Here is a 19,097-nt window from a genome sequence, read left to right as displayed (position 1 = left end):
CAGTGACTTCACACAGGATGCGAACCTGCACTCCCCTGACTATATGACTCACCTTGCACACCACACTGTCCCTTTACCAGCAAAGACACTAGGGGCTCCCTATACCTTCGTTCTTGTCTTCAGTTTATCGCTCATAGCAGGATTGTCTGACAGATGGCTCATTGAGCTCTTCCACATAGCTCTGCTGATTTAGAGGAGAGGGCTGGACATTCAGTAATTTTTGGTAACACCTGACGCACTACTGGGGTGTTTGTTAAATTCTTGCCAATAACATTACTTCTTGTGGCTGGTTTTGAATGGGTGCCCCCACTACACCAAGATACTGGACAGTCTAAACTTAGTTAGCTTCAAGTGCTCATGAGATCACACTCAAATGTTATGTCAATAGACAAGAACAGATCTGTTTTAACACTGAATTAAACATTTGTTTTTTGTATCATCTATTAAAAGAGACACACACAAATACTCACAGTTTTGTAAAAGGCTTTGGATTGGTTTCCCAAGTGTTCAGACTTCTGGACTAAATCATCCAGCTTCTCACCTCTCTCCAACAAGGACTCCATTGTGTTGTGCTGCCAATAAATTAACACATATAAGACATGAATAACCGTCTCAGATTTCAGCAGTTAACTAGATCAGAAACCCGCCATCCCCCATGACACAGACAGCAAGAATGTTACATTAGTATACTTTGTCCACAGGTAAAGGAAATAACAGGCCAAAACCTCTCATGATAGTAATATGGCAGCCTGTATGTTAGAAGCGAAAACCACAGGCAGGTTGTGTTAAAGCAGTGCAGAAGTCTGGATCAGTGGCAGCAACAGCAGATGTTTTATTACTAAATGAAGTTTAGTGTCTTGGTTTTTGGCAAGAGACTGTTTTTTTATTTTATTTTATGAGAAAAAGCAGTTAATCCTTTGGTTTTATATATAGCCCATGAGCATAAGTGTTCCCACTCATAAAAGATCACATTAAAGCAATTGGATTTCTATTAGATATTAACTTACTTGCAGAAAATCCAATCCAAATGCTGCAGTGGCAGCATTTGAGAATCAAACAATGCCGCCACTATTAAAAATGCAATCATTTCAAACTGAATCCTGAATTCACACAAGTAAGTACTATGCAGCCTATATGCTGATTGTCTTTACACCAGGAAAGGGCAACTAAAGCAACAAAAAAGCACAGCTTTTACCTTCAGGTACTAACTATACACAGTAAATTCTAACAATAATACAATTAAAGACAAAAAGCTACGTTTTACTTGACGCTAAGAACTGACAATTCCAAAATGACGGGAAATGGTTAGGTAAGGCGGCCACTGCATCCTTACTTGACCCATGTTCTGACTGTTTTTGTCTAATCAACCAAACGCACCTGTAATCACGTGATGAATTAAGTGTGGTGTGATACGCACACAGCTTCTGCTGCTAAAATGGCTACGAGATTTAGCTGCCAAAAAAAGGACCAGCAGACAAAGGCAAATGAAAGTTACAGAATTATTCAGGCCACCAAAACCTTAGATGGAGCATTGTGTGCTTTAAATGGTTGCAGTTAGAGGGTACATAAGGACCTTTTTATTTTATTGTGTTACACGTTCCCATGTATTAATACAACTGTTTACGTAAGGTGTGTGCATTATTTAGTTTTTAACATTTTGACCACTTTAAAACTTTTAAATTGCACCGACTCATTGTGTGACCCTAAGCAAGTCACTTCACCTCCTTGTGCTCCATCCTTCGGGTGAGACGACGTTGCAAGTGACTCTGCAGCTGATGCACAGTTCACACACCCTAGTCTCGTATCTTGTAAAGCGCTTTGTGATGGTGGTCCACTATGAAAGGCACTATATAAAAATAAAGATTATTATTGTTATTATTATTCCCTGATTATGCAAACTATTATTGGTCCCAATTAGTTTGGATAATTGACTCGCTGCTGTATTTTGAAAAACGGAACAGACCTTCTATTAGCAGTTTAGCTAAAAACAAAAAACACTGTAAAATTATTAATGGAACAAAACACTGCAAACAAGGGTTGTATCAAAACTAAACCCATGTATTTTTCTTTATTATAGGTGTTCAACATGTCGGAAGAAAAAAATAAAAGGATTTTCAACACAAAAAAGGTGGTTTCCTAAAATTGAAGTCTCAAAAAGGGGGGAGCAACTTTTAGGCTAGTGCGACCTATACAATGAACTTTACGGTAAACCCTGTGCATGAGATAGTAGCCTCCATTATTGATTTACACCATGTCCCTTTAGGGGTTCTGTAGGAATGAGATCATTGAAAGGAGACAAATAATATGTTACACAAGCATTTTCCAACCAGTCAATCCATGAACTTTATAGATCTTTCTTACCCATTTATGACTGTGACTCTACTGAACTTGTAAAGGAGACTATTAGGCTGTTTCAGAGAACTTCTGAATCCTCAGCGACCCACTCACCCACCTACTGTACTAGTTGAGCAGTGTGTGCTGGAAAGCCTTGTCAGAACATGGGTCGGAATTGTCTGCTCTTACCATCAAAGTAAAACATATTTTTTTGTGTTGTGTTTAAAATCCATTCTTTTTAGTTTTTGTACAAGATAAATGATATGCTATTATAACAAACATCCAAGTAGGGCCACATTTTAGATACATTATACACTACAATTACATTAAGAATTTTTAAAAACATGAATAGTTTAGTTACGTTATATTAGGCCAGCCATCTGACTGATTATTAATAACATGAATATATTCATTCCCTCCGAGGATTGTGACCTTGTCATGGTGGAGGGGCTTTCCTGTACCAGTGAGCTTGACAGCTATGTCTTCTGGAGTCAAGTACTCCTGGTAGGGTCTCCCTTGGCGAGAAGGTCTCAGGTGTGGTACCTGACCAAAAACAATCCACCTCAAGACCCTCACGAGAGTTCCTTATAAAATTCAGAGAACCTCGCCCGTAACAGGGATACCAGGACCCACCTCTGGAGCCAGGCCTGGCGGTGGTGTTCACTGGCAAGAGCATGGTGGTCGGGCCACCCATGTAACCCGGTCGGGCTCAGCCCGAAATAGCGACGTGGAACCGCCTTGTGGGTTCACCATCTGCAAGGTGAAGGGTGAGGGTCTGGTGTAATGCCAGTATAGCAGCGAGAGGGATGGATCTAGACAGACTAGACCTTGGCAATGGAAACTGGCTGTTGGGGAAGGAGCCGGAGCTGGTGGAGGAGATGGAAAGGTACCGACTAGATATCGTCGGTCTCTCCTCTATCATAGCATCAGTGCTGGAACCAAACTTCTCGATCGAGGGTGGTCTCTCTCCTACTCTGGAGTGGCCCCTGGTGAGCGGCCCCAGGTGGGTGTGGGGATACTCACAAGTCCCCGGCTGGGTGCTGCACAGTTGAAGTTTGTCCCGGTAGACGAGAGGGTCACCTCATTGAGACTTCAGGTTTCAGAAAAGAAAACTTTGACTGTTGTGTGTGTCTATGAAACCGAGATGAGGTGCCGGTGCTGCTTCTGCATGCTATCCAGTCCTTCTATTCCCGGAGCGAGAGCTGTTTGTATCCTTGAGGTTAAGTCGAAATCATTTGGTGTGGGCATTGGACTCCACCACAGATGCGTCTTGTCCCCACTCCTGTTCTTGATTTTCACGGACAGGATATCAAGGCGCAGCCGAGGTGAAGGGAGTATCCGAGGTCATTGTTCTCTCCCGGAAAAGAGTGGATTGCTCTCTCCAGGTGAGGGGGGAGCAGCTGCCCTTAGTGGAGGCGTTCAAGTACCTCAGGGTCTCGTTTGCGAGTCATGCTAGGAGGGAGCATTAGGTCGACCGGCGGATCGCTGTAGCGTCTGCGGTGCTGCGGGCACTGTATCGGTCTGTGGTTATGAAGCCGGAGCTGAGTTTTTGGACAAAGCTCTCAGTTTACAGATTGATCTACGTCCCCATCCTCACCTATGATCATGAACTTTGGGTATTGACCAAAAGGATGAGATTGCATGTACAAGCAGCTGAAATTAGGTTTCTCCGCAGCGTTGCTAGAGTCACTCTCCGTGATAAGGCGTGGAGCTCGGCAATCTGGAAGGGCCTCAGAGTAGAGTCACTGCTCCTCCGGAGGTGGAAGTCTGGTCCTCCCTACTCAGCATGCTGCCGCCGCGACCCTCACCAGGAGAAGCGGAATGATAATGGATGGATGGATGAATATATTCATAAATGTATTTAGATTTTTACCTTGTTTAATAATGTACAAATTATTTCAATGGCATCATTAGGAGGAGAATGGCACATTTCCAAACAATCAATTCAATCATTTCATGGCTTAAATAAACAAGATACTAGCCTAATCATGAACAGGCTCTCCCATATACTTATAACTCCGTTAACGAGGGATTTCAACACGTAAACAAAAAGCTGGGGTAAATGACATACAAAAAAAATAGAAAAACAGTTAAGCACTGCCTTGACTTTTTTTTTACCCTAGTGTATCTCTGTGCGAACAGTGTATTCTGTACACACAGTGTATTCTCCGTCACAGTTCACACAGTCAAATGCTGCAAATCTATAATTGATTGTGAGCAATTACGTGTTCAGAAACAAACCCTCAAATATTTGGCAATCTTAATTACCATAATAATAATAACAACCACCTTTATTTTTATATAGCGCCTTTCATAATGGACCACCATCAGAAAGCGCTTTACAAGATACGAGTCTAGGGTGTGTGAACTATACATCAGCTACAGGGTCACATTATATTGTTTGTAAAACGTTATCATACACAATATATTGGTAATGTGAATATAGATCTTTTATGCTTATGTTTTAAAGTGTATATAATTGTTGGAAAACATGGATCGAGAATTGATTAGTAGTTTGTGACGCATGTGGACTGGCAGAGCTAGACTGGTGTTCTTTTCTGAAAAGAGACTAATATTGCAGATAGCAGACTGTCTGGTTCAAATTGCACGTACTGCTAACAATTGATAGAGACATTGCGTCTACAAGCTTCTTGCCCAGCATTGACTGCAAGCTAACAAGATAACAATGCTGTTATCAGCCAGGCTCTAAGACTTTTGGAATACAAAGCATAAAGGGGATAAAAGGCTCCCAGGGACTGGCGTTGGACCCAAAGGTTCTCAGAGAGATCCAAAGACATAATGCCACTGGAATCAAAGGGTCTCAAGAAGATAACAAAAACCAGACGTATGGACCTTTTGGGCACCAGGGGTCTGAAGAATGCACTGAGTTCAGAGGTCGTCACACTAGACTACACACACAGACACACACATACACACACTAGATTAAATATATGGTGACAGAATAATGTGTTGTACCTTTGCTATTGGTTAAGTGTCAGAGAAAGAGGAGGTGGGCCATCTATACAGAAGGGTATTTAATGTCATGCAAAAATTGTAAGGACGAGTATACTGTTTGTCCTGTACCTGGGACCAGACTCCCTGCATATTTCAATAAACCTAACAACTGATTGAAGAAAAGGACGCATTTTCTTGAATCTACTTACTCACCATCTATTTTTTTAAAGTTACTTCAATAACGCATATAAACTCAATATATATTTTGGTTGTAAATATTTAAAAGGAGGTACAATTTCATTAGTTGCACATCAACTTCTGGAGACCCAATTGGAAATAACGCTGTCAATCATGGTACTGCATCTGGGGATTAGCTTCACAGACTTAATTAAGGTTGGAAGCATTTAAAAAAAATTAAATAAGTCGTAAAAAAATGAAAATCGATAAAGTCAGGATCCACAAAAGCCACAAGTGACCTAAGGAAGGCAAATTAAATTACCCACAGAGAATGATTAAACTGACAAATACCCACTAACTTACTCTTGGTGATGGAGCCCGACTGCACAGGCGTAACTTGTGAGTTAGCAAAACATAAACCACGCATGTGCGAAGAAAAAAATAAAATAACTCGCAAATACAACGGACTAATTTGTCAAAACTATTTTTGTTTGTGATTCTGTAACTGACAAACTACAGCACAGACTTTCACGAAACTTGGACAAAGAAATTTTCTGTCACATGGACACGGAGGATAAGAAATGCCATCCCGATCCATTTTGAAACGGCAGAGAAAACATACCTCTCAAAACTGAGTTTAACAAGGCTCTGTCAGTCGCTCTTACCTATAATGCTGCAAATCGCACAGTTATAAATTAAGGTGGTTATTTTGAGAGAAGCAGCAAAGATTTCTAAATACATCTAATGGGAAATCTGAGCTTGTCTTTCAAATCACCAAATGAGAGAAATCAGTTTCTAATGACTCTGCAAACTGCAATTCTCAGCTGAGCTTCCAGTTTAAAATCAGCCATTCTGTTCCTTTGTTTTTAAAAAGAGCTTAGTTTAGCTCTCCGAGGGGGAACAGGTTTTTCTATTTTGCTTTTTGTTTGTAAATAAAACTTGAAGTGCTTCACGAATCTTCAATCTGAAGAATTGCACCTTCAAAAGACAGAAACCTACCACACCTTAAATAAAAGCACAGTATAAATCCCCCAACAAAATGTGACTTTTTACGAGGTGTTGAACTCTCACTCTATCAAAATACATTTGTGCAGGTGGTTAACACTTCCTGTGCTGAATCAAAGATACAATTTATTAATGTATATTGTACAGGTTATAAGGATTTTACCAAACATTATTTAAAATGTTAAATTAGCTATATACTATGAACATAAAAAGGAAATATTGAATGTATTGTAATCTTGGTATTTTAATTGAATTTATTTACAATGACTGATATAAGTTAGATAATATTTTCCTTTGAGATACAGTAGATGCAGGTTATTAGCAACCCTGACAAAGACAACTTTCGGTTATTAACAGCATTTTAAACAGGAATCAGTCCCGTCCCAGAGACTAATATAAATGGATTTTGGATATTAGCAACCGTCTGCTGCTTAATGACAACTTTAAAAAAAAAAAAATTGTTACAATTTCCATGCTACAATATGCACACGAATAGCAGCGTCTATATTTGTTTTCATAATGCAGCTGTACATTTATTGAGTCTGACTGTCGTCTGTCATCATGGCATCATAGTACGCGGTTGTAGTACTATGTGTACAATATAGTACTGGGTAAACTTTTTTGTTTTGCACACCCGTGTAATATTAGTAAACAGTTGTTTGTTCTGATACTTGGTGTTTTTCGTGTTTATTTTTTAACACTAATGAACCAAGATGTGTGTTTCAGTGCGCCGTTTCTACAACTATAGTATACATTGTTTTTCCATATAAATACACTTGAAAATGTGGATTTTCACTTAACGTTCAGTAAATAACAACTTTGTGCTTGGAACCGAGATGTTGCTAAGCAAAGCTGTACAGGGGTTCAATGTACGAGGGCGAAGACGCTGTTGCTGTGACACTGTTTCCAAGGTAAATGTAACCTTTTGACCTTTAACCCTTTGTGGTCGTATGTCAGACCAGATCTGACATTACAATTTTCCCTTTCCAGTCCGACATCAAAAAGACAAAAAGCACAGGTCTCTAGTCATTTTTTCTCCGGAAAGAGCCAACAAAACCTTTCAATGGCCGAGTGAGACAGATAGGCGCCAAATGAAACCGAAAAAAAGGGCCGTATCTCATAGCCCCATGCATTACAGGAGATAACACGGACATAACAAAGGAGACAGCTGCTTCTCCATCCAGTGCTCATCCATATCACAGACATTTATAGAGCTTTTATTTGATGTTATAGTAATAAAATAATGACTTGGATCGCATTATTGAGGAGTTTGGTGATAAAACAAGTGATCTGGAGAGGATTTATCAGTATGCACTTCTATAAAGAGGTATGTGAAAAATACAGCCAACAAGGGGTGTGGCTTGGCTTGGCTGGACATACAGTACTGAGTGTCTATTTGTGACTCAATGTCTTTTAAACCTGTTTTAGTCTGAAAAAAATATTAAACTGCGTGTGTAAAATAAATAGCGAGTGTGAAAATAAATTGGACTTGACATGCCTGACAAGCGCTGAATAAACAGACTGCGAAGGGTTAAACTTCCTGCAAAGGTATGTGGGATAGACGTGGAAGCATGGCTGTGCCGGTGTGATTGATGAGGTGACTTTTCAGATGGAAATAAAAAAATCAAAATATAAAACACGGGAGAATTACAATAATACTTTGGATTTTCTTTTCTTTAATATTTTGCATAACATAAAAAGAGCTGCTTGAGTTCACTGGAAAGGGTTAACTGCAGAGTGCTACTCTAAATCATGTACTTCACCGAACTCACCAGAATGATTTTGGTTTCATCCAGTTCTGCCTGTACTTTGGACATAGGATCAGCCTCCCGAGGATTCTAGGAGAAACGAGGGACTTTTACAAATAATGTAGTTAAATACACAAAATCCTGGCAAGTCTAAACTAGAATGGCTAAACAAAATAGTCAATTAAAAAAAAAAACACACCGGTGTAACACTAACTATTTTTTAAACCAATAACCTCCTTAAAATGCACTTACTTTTTTGTTTCCAGATATTGACCTGGAAATTCCCGTGTTACAGGTAATAGGACCCCCACCTGAGCCTTGCATTTGTATTACTGTAGAACCTGTCATATCCGAATGAATTAACTCCAGGGGTCCAATCAGATAAGTAAAAATATCTCAGAGGGAGCTGTTATATTACACTGTAGTTGCTTTAACAACGTCAGGCATTATAAATAAACAATGTCAGGTAGATCAGTGTGTCTAAAACACCAAGTACGGTACTGTGCGTATACTATACAAAAAAAAAAAATTAATATTGCAAAACAGTCTATGCCAAAGTAATCCGACAGGATTTTCTGCACCATACATGCAGAGTTGGGGCAAGTCATTACTTAGGTAACGCGTCACTATAATATCACTTTTGTCAATAACAAGGGTATATAATGCTAGACATTTTTCTTGTTTTAAAGCCACATTTCAGTTTAGTTGTAGCTGTAAATGTGAACTGTTCTTTACTGTATTTACAGTCAGCACCGCAAGCCGTCAAACCAGAAACACTTACAGCAGCCCCTAAAGACGTGCCTGCTATTTACATTGAACACATGGAAACCCTGAACACAGCTTTCAATGCATGCATGCACACAATCAGGACTAACTGGCTTGAGTACAGAGCTTAATAAAGGCATAACAGAGACCCCAACAGGTACACAACAGCTTCTTCTTCACTAGCGCCTTCTGATGCGATACGAGGACTATTTAGATTTATAAACAAAACGTTTAAAATAGCGTGACTCAATGTACGCTTTGAAGAACTCAAATTGCATGCATATGAAACATACTACAGTATAATTGATGCATAAGTATGTATCTACAAAATATACCTTAAGCAATTCATCTAACACAATGTTTTATATACACTGTCCACCCCCCAACTAACGCTTGCTATTATAAAACTTAATGTATTGTTATGATTACAATTTACTATTTGCTATATCAAGTCAATTAACAGTTTTTTTTTCTGTTATATTACAAACATTTTAATTACCTAATTGAATTATCTGCAAGTGAATCCTTTCTGTCCTGCTAGAGTTGTCCTGCTACTATTTTAGACCCATAATAAAATGTGCACTGATCAGTTTTCATCAGTGCCATTCATTTGGTAGCATCATGTGTAAATGACACATGCCACAGGTCCATTGGTTAATAGAGGTTATTGTATTTTACAGGATCGGATATGACAGGTTCTACTGTACATGCTGGCCATAAGAGACTGTTGGGTCAAGTGGGATCCTATTACCTACACATGAAGTTTTTGGCCAAATGAGACCAAGTCAAGTCTGGTCACCATCAATGTGAAAATAAAAGACTTGGGGGGGGGGGGGGGGGGGGCGCATGCTGTTCTGCTTCCGGGAGGCAGCCTGGATATGTTTTTCTTCACCTGGTATTTGGCGAGGTAACCGTCTAGTGTTGTGTAGTTGATTGTAGCTGGAGAGCCAGAAGGCCAGTCTATCCTGTCCACCTGCTTCGAGAATTCATCCAATACCTGAAAAAGGAGACCAAGGAATGAATCAACCAGGTTTGCCCTGCTCTTCAAAATTATCACACAGTAGGTGGACAAGCCAGAAATAACTCAGACTTAATTTAGGGATTTGTGATCAGTCTCAAGATTTTTATTTTATTTTTTATTTTATTTCTTTTTAGACTCATAATTGGTGTTAATTTAAGAAAAAAAAGCGCTTTGGAGTAAAAAGGACCTCTATTTTGCTTTATTTTGCAACGTTTCCTGGAGACAGTTTAACATTGGGGGATATGTAAAATTATATTTTAGTCAATACTAAGAAACTTAACTATATGTCATTATATTAATCAAAATATGTTAGTCGTTTTATCTGCTCATGAACACCCTCACTTAATAGTCTAGGACAGTTTTAATTTAATAAAGATCACCTCATTCATTATTGAACTTAAGCTGCAACTTTCTTGTTTCTGAAACATTTTCTACATTTAAAAGCACCGATCTGTTTGATTGTTGTAATCAAACACAGAATGTCGCAGACAGAAGCAACATGGGTCTTCTAGGGTCTGTGTGCCTGAGCCAGTTGATAATGGGAGAGGCGTGTAGAAACAGCAGGTGTATTTAAGACTGCAGTTTCTTACCTTATCGAGCAGAGTGAAGCAGACTCTGGAAGGGTACTCGTTGTCAGCGATCACCACAGCGCTCAGCGAGTCGTTACGCACGTACACGTGGCACAGATACTCTGGGGGAAAGCAAAGAATATTCACAGATCCTCTGCATTCACAATCACATCTTAGTAAAAACAACAGAGGCGCTCTACAGACCAGAACTGCCCGAGAAACACACTTTCTACCTCAGTTCAAGTCTGCATTGAAGGTGATGGGTTTGCAGTATAATGATATATTATGCAAGGTATCAAAATTATAACTATAATAGAATTGCAACTCATTTCTACCCAGGGGTTTTTGGGACAAGCCAAGTCACAAGAGCAATGCCTGAAATCAGCAGAACCCAGTGGTGAAATTTCAGCTTGGTTAGAAAGTCACTTAATTTTTTTTCTAACTACAAGCATTTCAAATTGAAAAGAAGGAGGCCAGCCATCATGATGTTTTGAAAGTATCTGTGCAAATGCAGCAGTATGGAGTTTTTAGTTATCTTGAAAATGGGAACCCACATTGGTGCAATTGCACAGAGAGTATGGGCCTCAGCTAAAACGTCTACTAGACTCGCAGTGGCAATTCTAAAACCTTGCCAGCACTTGCCAGATTTCACTGCTGCTATATCCAAACAGCAGTGCAAGGTGGTCAAACTACACCCATAACATAGGTATGGTTAAAAACAAACAAAAAAAAAAAAAAAACAGGGGGGTCTAATTCAATTCTATATTTTATATATATATATATATATATATATATATATATATATATATATATATATATATATATATATATATATATATATATATATCCCCTACTTTTAAAGGAATATATAACACCCTATTAATAAACTAAAATTTGGTTGTTTGTTTACCTTGTTCCTTGACAGACGCCCGGCTTCCATGCGATGAACGTTCCACAATCAGGGCGCTGGTAAAGGTCATGAACTCCTGCACACTGAAACAAAACCAGTCACTGTGTGGCACGCTGTACGCTGCATTAGCTAGACCTCTTTAAACACCAGTTTATTGGAATTTTGGAATAACAGAAAGCCGCATATTAAGCAACAATTAAATTAGAAAACAAATGATATAATTGAACCACCATGGAGCAAAGGAACTGCTCAATGCACATTACTGTGCTCTCACATGGCCTGCGTGTTTCTGGCTATCAAGACTGCAGAAAACTGCTTCCAGAACATACACTGCCTGCAGACTTAGGACACGTACCAAATACCAGGTCGAGACATTGTCAAGGCTGTGGTCAGGGAAAACACAAAGAGGCAAAAGGTGCTGAAGGGTGTTCATACATTCAGTCACTGACATTTCAGCTTGACAAACCTCCAACAGCCTAAAAGCATGTCTTGTAACCTAGTGTAGTATATGTTCTAAAATGAAAATGCATGTGTTATATATAACATGCATTTCTTTCAAAACTGCACAAGACCTATACAGTCAGCACTCACATATCCTTCACTATAAAATGTTGACTCCAGTGACGTTTATGAGTGTCACGCATATCTGATTATTTCATTCTGGCCCGTTCCAACCCTTGTCCGTTTTTTCAGGGAACACAAAAAAAGATACAATGTCAAAATACATAGCTATGTTTTAAAATAAGTAGGCTTCCATTTAGATGTCCTGTACTGGTTTTATTGGTACAGTACTATATTTTCAACAGAAGTAGTATTTTAATTCATAACGATATGATTCTTGCCAAAAGAGACGACTGTGGACACATGGACTGTAATACAGTACATACATTTAAATCCAGTACATATTGTAGCAGTATGAAATTCCCCATTAACTACCCAACAGCAAAATGAAATCAAAATGCCCCATGCACAGACCTGCGTAAAATGTAAAAGAAAATGCAATTTATCAATAGATTAAAAAACCAACACCAGTTTCCAGAACTGAAACAGTATCCAAAGTCAGTATTCAAAATTGCAGAATACAGTGCTTGATACGGCCCTAACGTCACAGTTCACTTGCAAATGAAAATGCACAAAAGCGTGTGAAATTGGAGGAAGATCTGTGTAACTGCACAATAAAAAAAGACAGACTGACTTGGCATGTGAGAAGAGAAAAAACACAGGCTGTGATGAATAAACAAGTACATTGTAACACTGAAGAGAGGGGCATTCTATCAGAAAACTGGCAAGAGTGCATTCATCCGTTACATACATATTTATATATAAATAACGGGGACTGATTTAAGGGCAGTAAAATATGACTGAAATGCATCTGGGTAACGGATATCTGACTGCTGACTGCATAATGAATGTGCATGGCAAGGAGAATGCATGGAACTTGTTTGTCAGCTACAAATACTGCAAGAACGCCAAAATACTTTAAGTCTATCACCTCTGTAATCCATCTCAGGCCAACTAAACTTCAGATGACTGCAGCCAACACCTCAAATCACACGATTCATCACATTACGAACTGAACACCTTTTATTCAACGACAGGCCATGAACTGAATGAGTGTGAAACTGAACACACGGAAGCTTTAACTGCTACTACTTGAGCTTATAAGTAGATACATTTCATGTGCCCTGAATTCCAGGAATGGAAATAAGGCCCTCATTGCACAGCAGTTTGAGCCAATCCTGATTTTGCTATTTTTAATAAGACACATCTGAGCTTGATCCCTGTACACTGGGGCTAATCAAGCTTGTATTAAAACCTGGAGTGGGTGAAACTACAATGCAATAGGAGTCTTATTTCCATCCCTGAAATACTCAATCTGTAAAACAAAAGAAACATGAATAAGGTGGTGAAGGTACAGACCTGGACCTCTGAAAGAAGCTGAAGGAGGACAAGTCATAGGCTGCTTTGAGGAGGTTGGCTTTGGAAGCCCCTTTATGGAGAACACTCAGGCTGTACAGCTTCATGGCGAGTCACCCTGACAATCACACGTCCTTCCAACAACCCCTGAAACACAATATGAATCATTACTGCCATGCAGGTACACAGTGTTTACAGAGAGAGAAGCCAGCAAAACAATCCAATTCCTTTCACTTAGATCAGATGCCTTTATTATCACACACTGGGAATGCACAGCAGTGGATGTGGGTATGTCACAGTTCTGAATGTTTCATATTCATGGATGCTCTATCTAGAGAACCACTTGACTAATTGTGATAAAACTTGCTAACATACCGAGTGCATTCACAATCTATGCGGGTCTATGGAGGACGTCTGTCTAACCGACCACCCTTTTGTATGACACATTTTTACATGTGCATACGATGGATGCACTGCAGGTCATGGTGATCTACTTTTTCATGTTACTGATAGCTACAATTTTAAACTTGCAGCTGTGGTCAGTGCTATACCTCTTGTATTATTGCTTGCCAGTAAATTAGATAATCTTAATCAATCAGCATTACATTGGAGCTTAGGGACAGATTTGGGAATATAAAACACATTTAATATAAATGTGTTGGAAAACATGGATTGAGAATTGATTAGCAGTTTGCTACGCATGTGGACTGGCAGAGCTATACTGGTGTTTTTTTCTGAAAAGAGACTAATATTGCAGATAGCAGACTGTTTGGTTCAAATTGCATGTACTGCTAACCACTGATAGAGACGATGCATCTACAAACTGCCCAACAATGACTGCAAGCTAATGAGATAACAATGCTGTGGACTAGAAGGGAACAGGTTCTGAGGACTTCAGAGAGATCGAAAGAGATAATGCCACTGGCATCAAAGGGGGTCGCAAGGATTTAACAAAAGGCAGATGTATGGACCTTTTGTCTCCAGGAGTGTGAAGAATGCACTGAGTTCAGAGGTTGTCACATTAGACTACACACACACTAATTTAACAGAATAATGTGTTGTACCTTGACCATTGGTTAAGTGTAAGAGAAAGGGGAGGTGGACCATCTATACAGAAGGGTATTTAATGTCACGCAAACATTGTAATGTGGAGTATTCTGCTTGTCCTGTACCTGGGAACAGACTCCCTGCATATTTCAATAAACCTGGCAACTGATTGAAGAAAAGGACTCTGTGCATTTTCTTGAATCTACTTAATCACCATCTATTTTTTAAGTACTTCAAAATGAAACCACCTTTATTACAAAATGTGTTATATTATTTTGTAAGCTATCAGGACTTGAAAGTGCTGTTTCTGAAACTGAAGATCTAAATGACAATCCCTCTGTTTTTGAGCATGGTCCAGAGTCGTTACTTTCATAAATGAATGAGCTACAAAGATAAGACTTAAAGTACTGAATCTATTTAGCCTTAAACAAAGAAGAATTAGGAGAGACTTGTTTCGGATGGAGGACAGGAGACACACAGAGAACGGTAAGGGTATGGAGTGGGTGACCTAGTCGTCGTGTTGTTGAATCACTGGGATCTTCAAGACTTTTGAGTTTTGAGATAAATCAGTTGCTAGGACATGGATGAGCACTGCTGAGTCAAACGGCCTCCTATCAATCGTAAATGTTCTTATATTACCTATGCTCCAATTTGTCTTATGTCTTGAATTTGGAAACGCTACCAATCAAGCACTGTCAGATTCCCTGTGTACTGTATTTTAAGGGACATTTAAATTACAGTATATACAAACCCTGCTGGTCAAGCACCCAGTGAAAAAAGAAGCTTGGCGATAGGATCGGAGGATGCCCACTCAACCTTTGGGTCTGTGGAGCCAGGTGGGGAATTGCTGGGTTGAGGGGAAAAGCGATTGGGAGTTCAAAATTTGGAGAAAACCGGGGGAAAAAATAAATTGACCACTAAATGTATAAAAAAAAGAAGTATAGAAAACTAAACACAGCAAAATCAGCTGCCGGTAGCGAAATCTGCCTTAATAAAAAATGAAAAATTGTTAACGTATTAGTAAGCAAATTGTTAACAGTTCATAAACTAAAAAGTGCACCCGAAAATAAAGTGTGACACACTTTTAAATTTTTTTTATTATTATTTTTTTTTAAATCAACAAAAACAAAAGCCACCGGTTGCTTTTTTACTGGTTCCAGATATGAATTCCTCTACGATCTGTCTAGGCCAGGTATCTCCAGCCCTCGAGGGCCGCAGGGTCATCTGGTTTTCATTCCAACTTAAATCTCAATTAACATCATTGATCTCATTATTTGTTCAATTTGACATATTTTACAATTTTTAAAAGGTATTTTACAGTTGATTTAAAAGCACTTGATTCAAGGTACACTACGTGCGAGACATTTTCAAGTGTTAAATGTGTCCAGTTAATCAAATAATTAGACCAATTAAGTAACTGAGATATCGGGTGGAACAAAAGCCAGAAGACACTGTGGCCCTCCAGGAAGTGAGTGACACCCCTGGTCTAGGCTGTTCGCTTTCCTTTTGCCGCAATAACATTGGTACATTATTCAATGTGTTGCAACCCAGTTCAGTAACAGAACCTCTCCAAATCAAACAGCCTTTTCTTCCCCATTTGTCCTCCCCTACTGCTGATCTCTCTAACTCTTTCCGCTTGAATCCACCATCCTCTTTCCCTCCTCATCCACCAAGAACCTTGCTGTCACCCTCAACCCCTCACGCTCCTACTCACAGCACATCTCTACTCTGGCACGCGCCTGTCACTTCTTACTTAGCAACATAAGCAGAATTCGCCCCTTCTTCACCAATTACTCCACACAGCTCCTAGTTCAGGCCCTGATACTGTCCCACCATGTATACTGCAACTCCCTCCTTGCCAGCCGGCCTTCCTGCCTCCTGCTACCCATCCTCTCCAGTGCATCCAAAACTGTGCTGCTCGCCTTGTCTTTTCACTTCTTCGTTTCTCCCATGCTACACCGCTGCTCTGCTCTCTGCACTGGCTCCCTATCGCTGCTCACATTCAACTCAAAACTCTTGTACTCGCCTAATGCGGAGATGCCAACTTATGAAAGGTAGAAAATAGTAGCAGAAACATAGAAGCATATAGTAGCACATTTTTATTTATTTATTTATTTATTTATTTTTAAGGCCAAGGCCTGTTAGCCCTAGAAATGAAAAGGTTCTTAGGGTCTGGCAAACAAATGCCTTAATTTTTGCTATTCAATATATAATTGTGGTAATTGTAAACACATGGCATTTAGAAATTAACAATCCCAATAAAAATACTTCACTGATTTCTTTTTAAAATTTGGAATTCTATTTATTCTGGATTCACTTTATCAAAAATAACAACACCTCAAGAAAGATTTAACAGTTTTTTAATTTACAGTTTTACTACTCTGCAACTGTCACAACACAAAACGCTGTGTAGTATCCATTCATTAATTAAAGCGAGCTAAATCTCAAAACGCACAAACACAGTGATGGGGAGTGTCAGATTGTGCGAATTGCTGGTGTTTCTTCGTGTCTATGTGAGTGATACAGTCATGACACCCACCATGTTTCACAGAGAAGTTTGTCTGGCAGTATTCACAGTAGACTGTTCTCTACTAAAATCTGACTTCATTCCAGCCTTACTGACAAACAACCAAGTAAACGTGCGATTGATAATGATAGCAGGGCGACATATTATGCTCAACAGAGCTAACTTCAACATTTCGGTATGTTTACATACCTTTGTCAACATTTTGAGAAATTACTTTACAGGCATTCTTTAACACGAGTTACTGATTAAAGGTTTTCAGTCATTTTGTGAAATGACCTTTTCACTCAGTTATTTAATGAAAAGCTGTCACAGAGACGGCTGAAGTGGGCGGCATCAGAACCAGGAAATGAATACACAAACACAGGACGGATGAAATTAAATGATGATGACGCTTGCTTGCTTCGGTTTATTGAAAATAAAAGGGTTTAACAAACAAACAGAAACAGGACTAAACTTAACAAAACGGAGCGCGGACAGACACACTGACAAACACGGGGAGATGATAAATTAACAAGCATCGTGCTGGTCCCACCAGCACACAATAGCAATTGTAAATAATTTCTCTTCTCTCTCCCGTTCTCCACTCACCGAACACCCAACCGCGAGTATGTGAAAACGTGCATCTATATATACTGTTGTGCTGGGATTCAATTACTAATTAATTATTCACTTGAATCCCAGCACGTGAATTAATTGTGTGCAACCTCGTGCTCACATATTAACTACTTTAAATGTAAGTGAAGTGATGTACAATCCCGTGCCTAAATACAAATATACATTTTAAACACTTGTGTTAGACCCGTTTATATCCCGTGTACCAATGACTAAACACCAACATTTAACACACCACACGCAACATAACAGATAATATACACAGGGGCGGGCACTTTGTCACAAAAGCATAAAAGTTTAATTGCATTTCATGAAATGACTGACATAAGGGAATTCTATTACACTATTTGACAGATTAATAGTTCATTAAAAGAGTGAGGAGAATCTGTCATTTTTGTGTTGGCATTGACTACATTCATTTTTAAAACGTCATCTTTTCAGATTGTTTACTGCATTTCTTGTGGTTTAATAAAATGATATAATGTGATTATAAAATTGGGGTTTACGTAACTTTAATCATTAGGTTCTCACATGAGTACCAGCAGAAATGGTTTGAGGCTCACCAGAATTAGGGGTTGTTATCCAAGGCTGCTGTCTAGCTCCACCTCCTCCTGACAGTTCAAACAACTAGGATGTCAAGGATCAAGGGTGTAAATATGGAGCTAGATTCTAGCACCAGGGTACCTCATATAGCACGAACAACATGACATTTTAGCGCCAGTAGACATGATTAATTTATTAGTATTAATATCGTTATTATTTAGAAACCATAGATGATGATAGTTTCTCATTGGGTGTGGACTACTCAAATGACCCACCCACACTCATCCACATACACAGGAGAGGAGGTTTAAGAATGCAGAAGTTGTAAGGGGGGCTTGATTAGGGCGGCATTTAATAATTTAGCGCCAGTAGGTTCTGTGGTGCTTAAACTTTCAAAGCAGTTTAGCACCAACTTTCAAAACGATTTGCACCCCTGTCAAGGATGCTGGGTTCAGCATCAAAGGTTTCAGTGTTATCTTACACATGCATCAGGGCATACAGCATCACACAGTCTATTTACTTCAATAGCCTATCACCAAATTCCAGCCCTGGGGATTCAAAAGCAAAATGACGGCGCTAACAAGAATGGACTTTTTAGTCAATTCAAACCTCCCGCCTTAAGTGAAATATGGGCACTGGGATTTAATTATGGTCAGCAATAATAAACTCAGTTACCTGGAGATCGTTGGCAGATCAAGAGAAAATCGGGAGGTTTACCAGGTATCAGCCAGGTAATATGCTTGACCTTGTAAGTTTGAGCACCCTTGCTGCCTATGTGAAAAATGCTTTCCTGTTAAAAATGCTGATGGTATGCATTTGCATTTTAAAAACAATATGGAAGTCTGCATTTGTTTTTTATTGGTGCACATTCGTACCTGCGTACCAGTTATGTGATCCCCTGATTATAAAGAGAGATGCTTCTGTCAAGCACATTCTATGATTCAATTCTTTTAGCCTGTCTGCATAT

General features: G+C 39.2%; 1 protein-coding gene across 1 annotated transcript in view; it reads right to left on the bottom strand.

Moving 5' to 3' along the window:
• LOC121303105 (synaptobrevin homolog YKT6) overlaps positions 1-19,097 on the bottom strand; it is a 28,898-nt gene that overhangs the window by 6,832 nt on the left and 2,969 nt on the right. The window contains exons 2-7 of the mRNA XM_041233564.1: positions 13,405-13,548; positions 11,485-11,567; positions 10,596-10,696; positions 9,877-9,981; positions 8,244-8,309; positions 471-572 (exon numbers count right to left, since the gene is read on the bottom strand). Coding sequence (XP_041089498.1) covers positions 471-572; positions 8,244-8,309; positions 9,877-9,981; positions 10,596-10,696; positions 11,485-11,567; positions 13,405-13,508 — 561 coding nt within the window. The 5' untranslated portion in view covers positions 13,509-13,548. The remainder of the gene's footprint in view (positions 1-470; positions 573-8,243; positions 8,310-9,876; positions 9,982-10,595; positions 10,697-11,484; positions 11,568-13,404; positions 13,549-19,097) is intronic.

The sequence above is a fragment of the Polyodon spathula genome, chromosome 31 (genome assembly GCF_017654505.1).
Source record: "Polyodon spathula isolate WHYD16114869_AA chromosome 31, ASM1765450v1, whole genome shotgun sequence".
Taxonomy (NCBI): domain Eukaryota; kingdom Metazoa; phylum Chordata; class Actinopteri; order Acipenseriformes; family Polyodontidae; genus Polyodon; species Polyodon spathula.
Note: the sequence above shows the minus strand (reverse complement) of the source record. Positions and strands in the feature narration are given on the sequence as shown.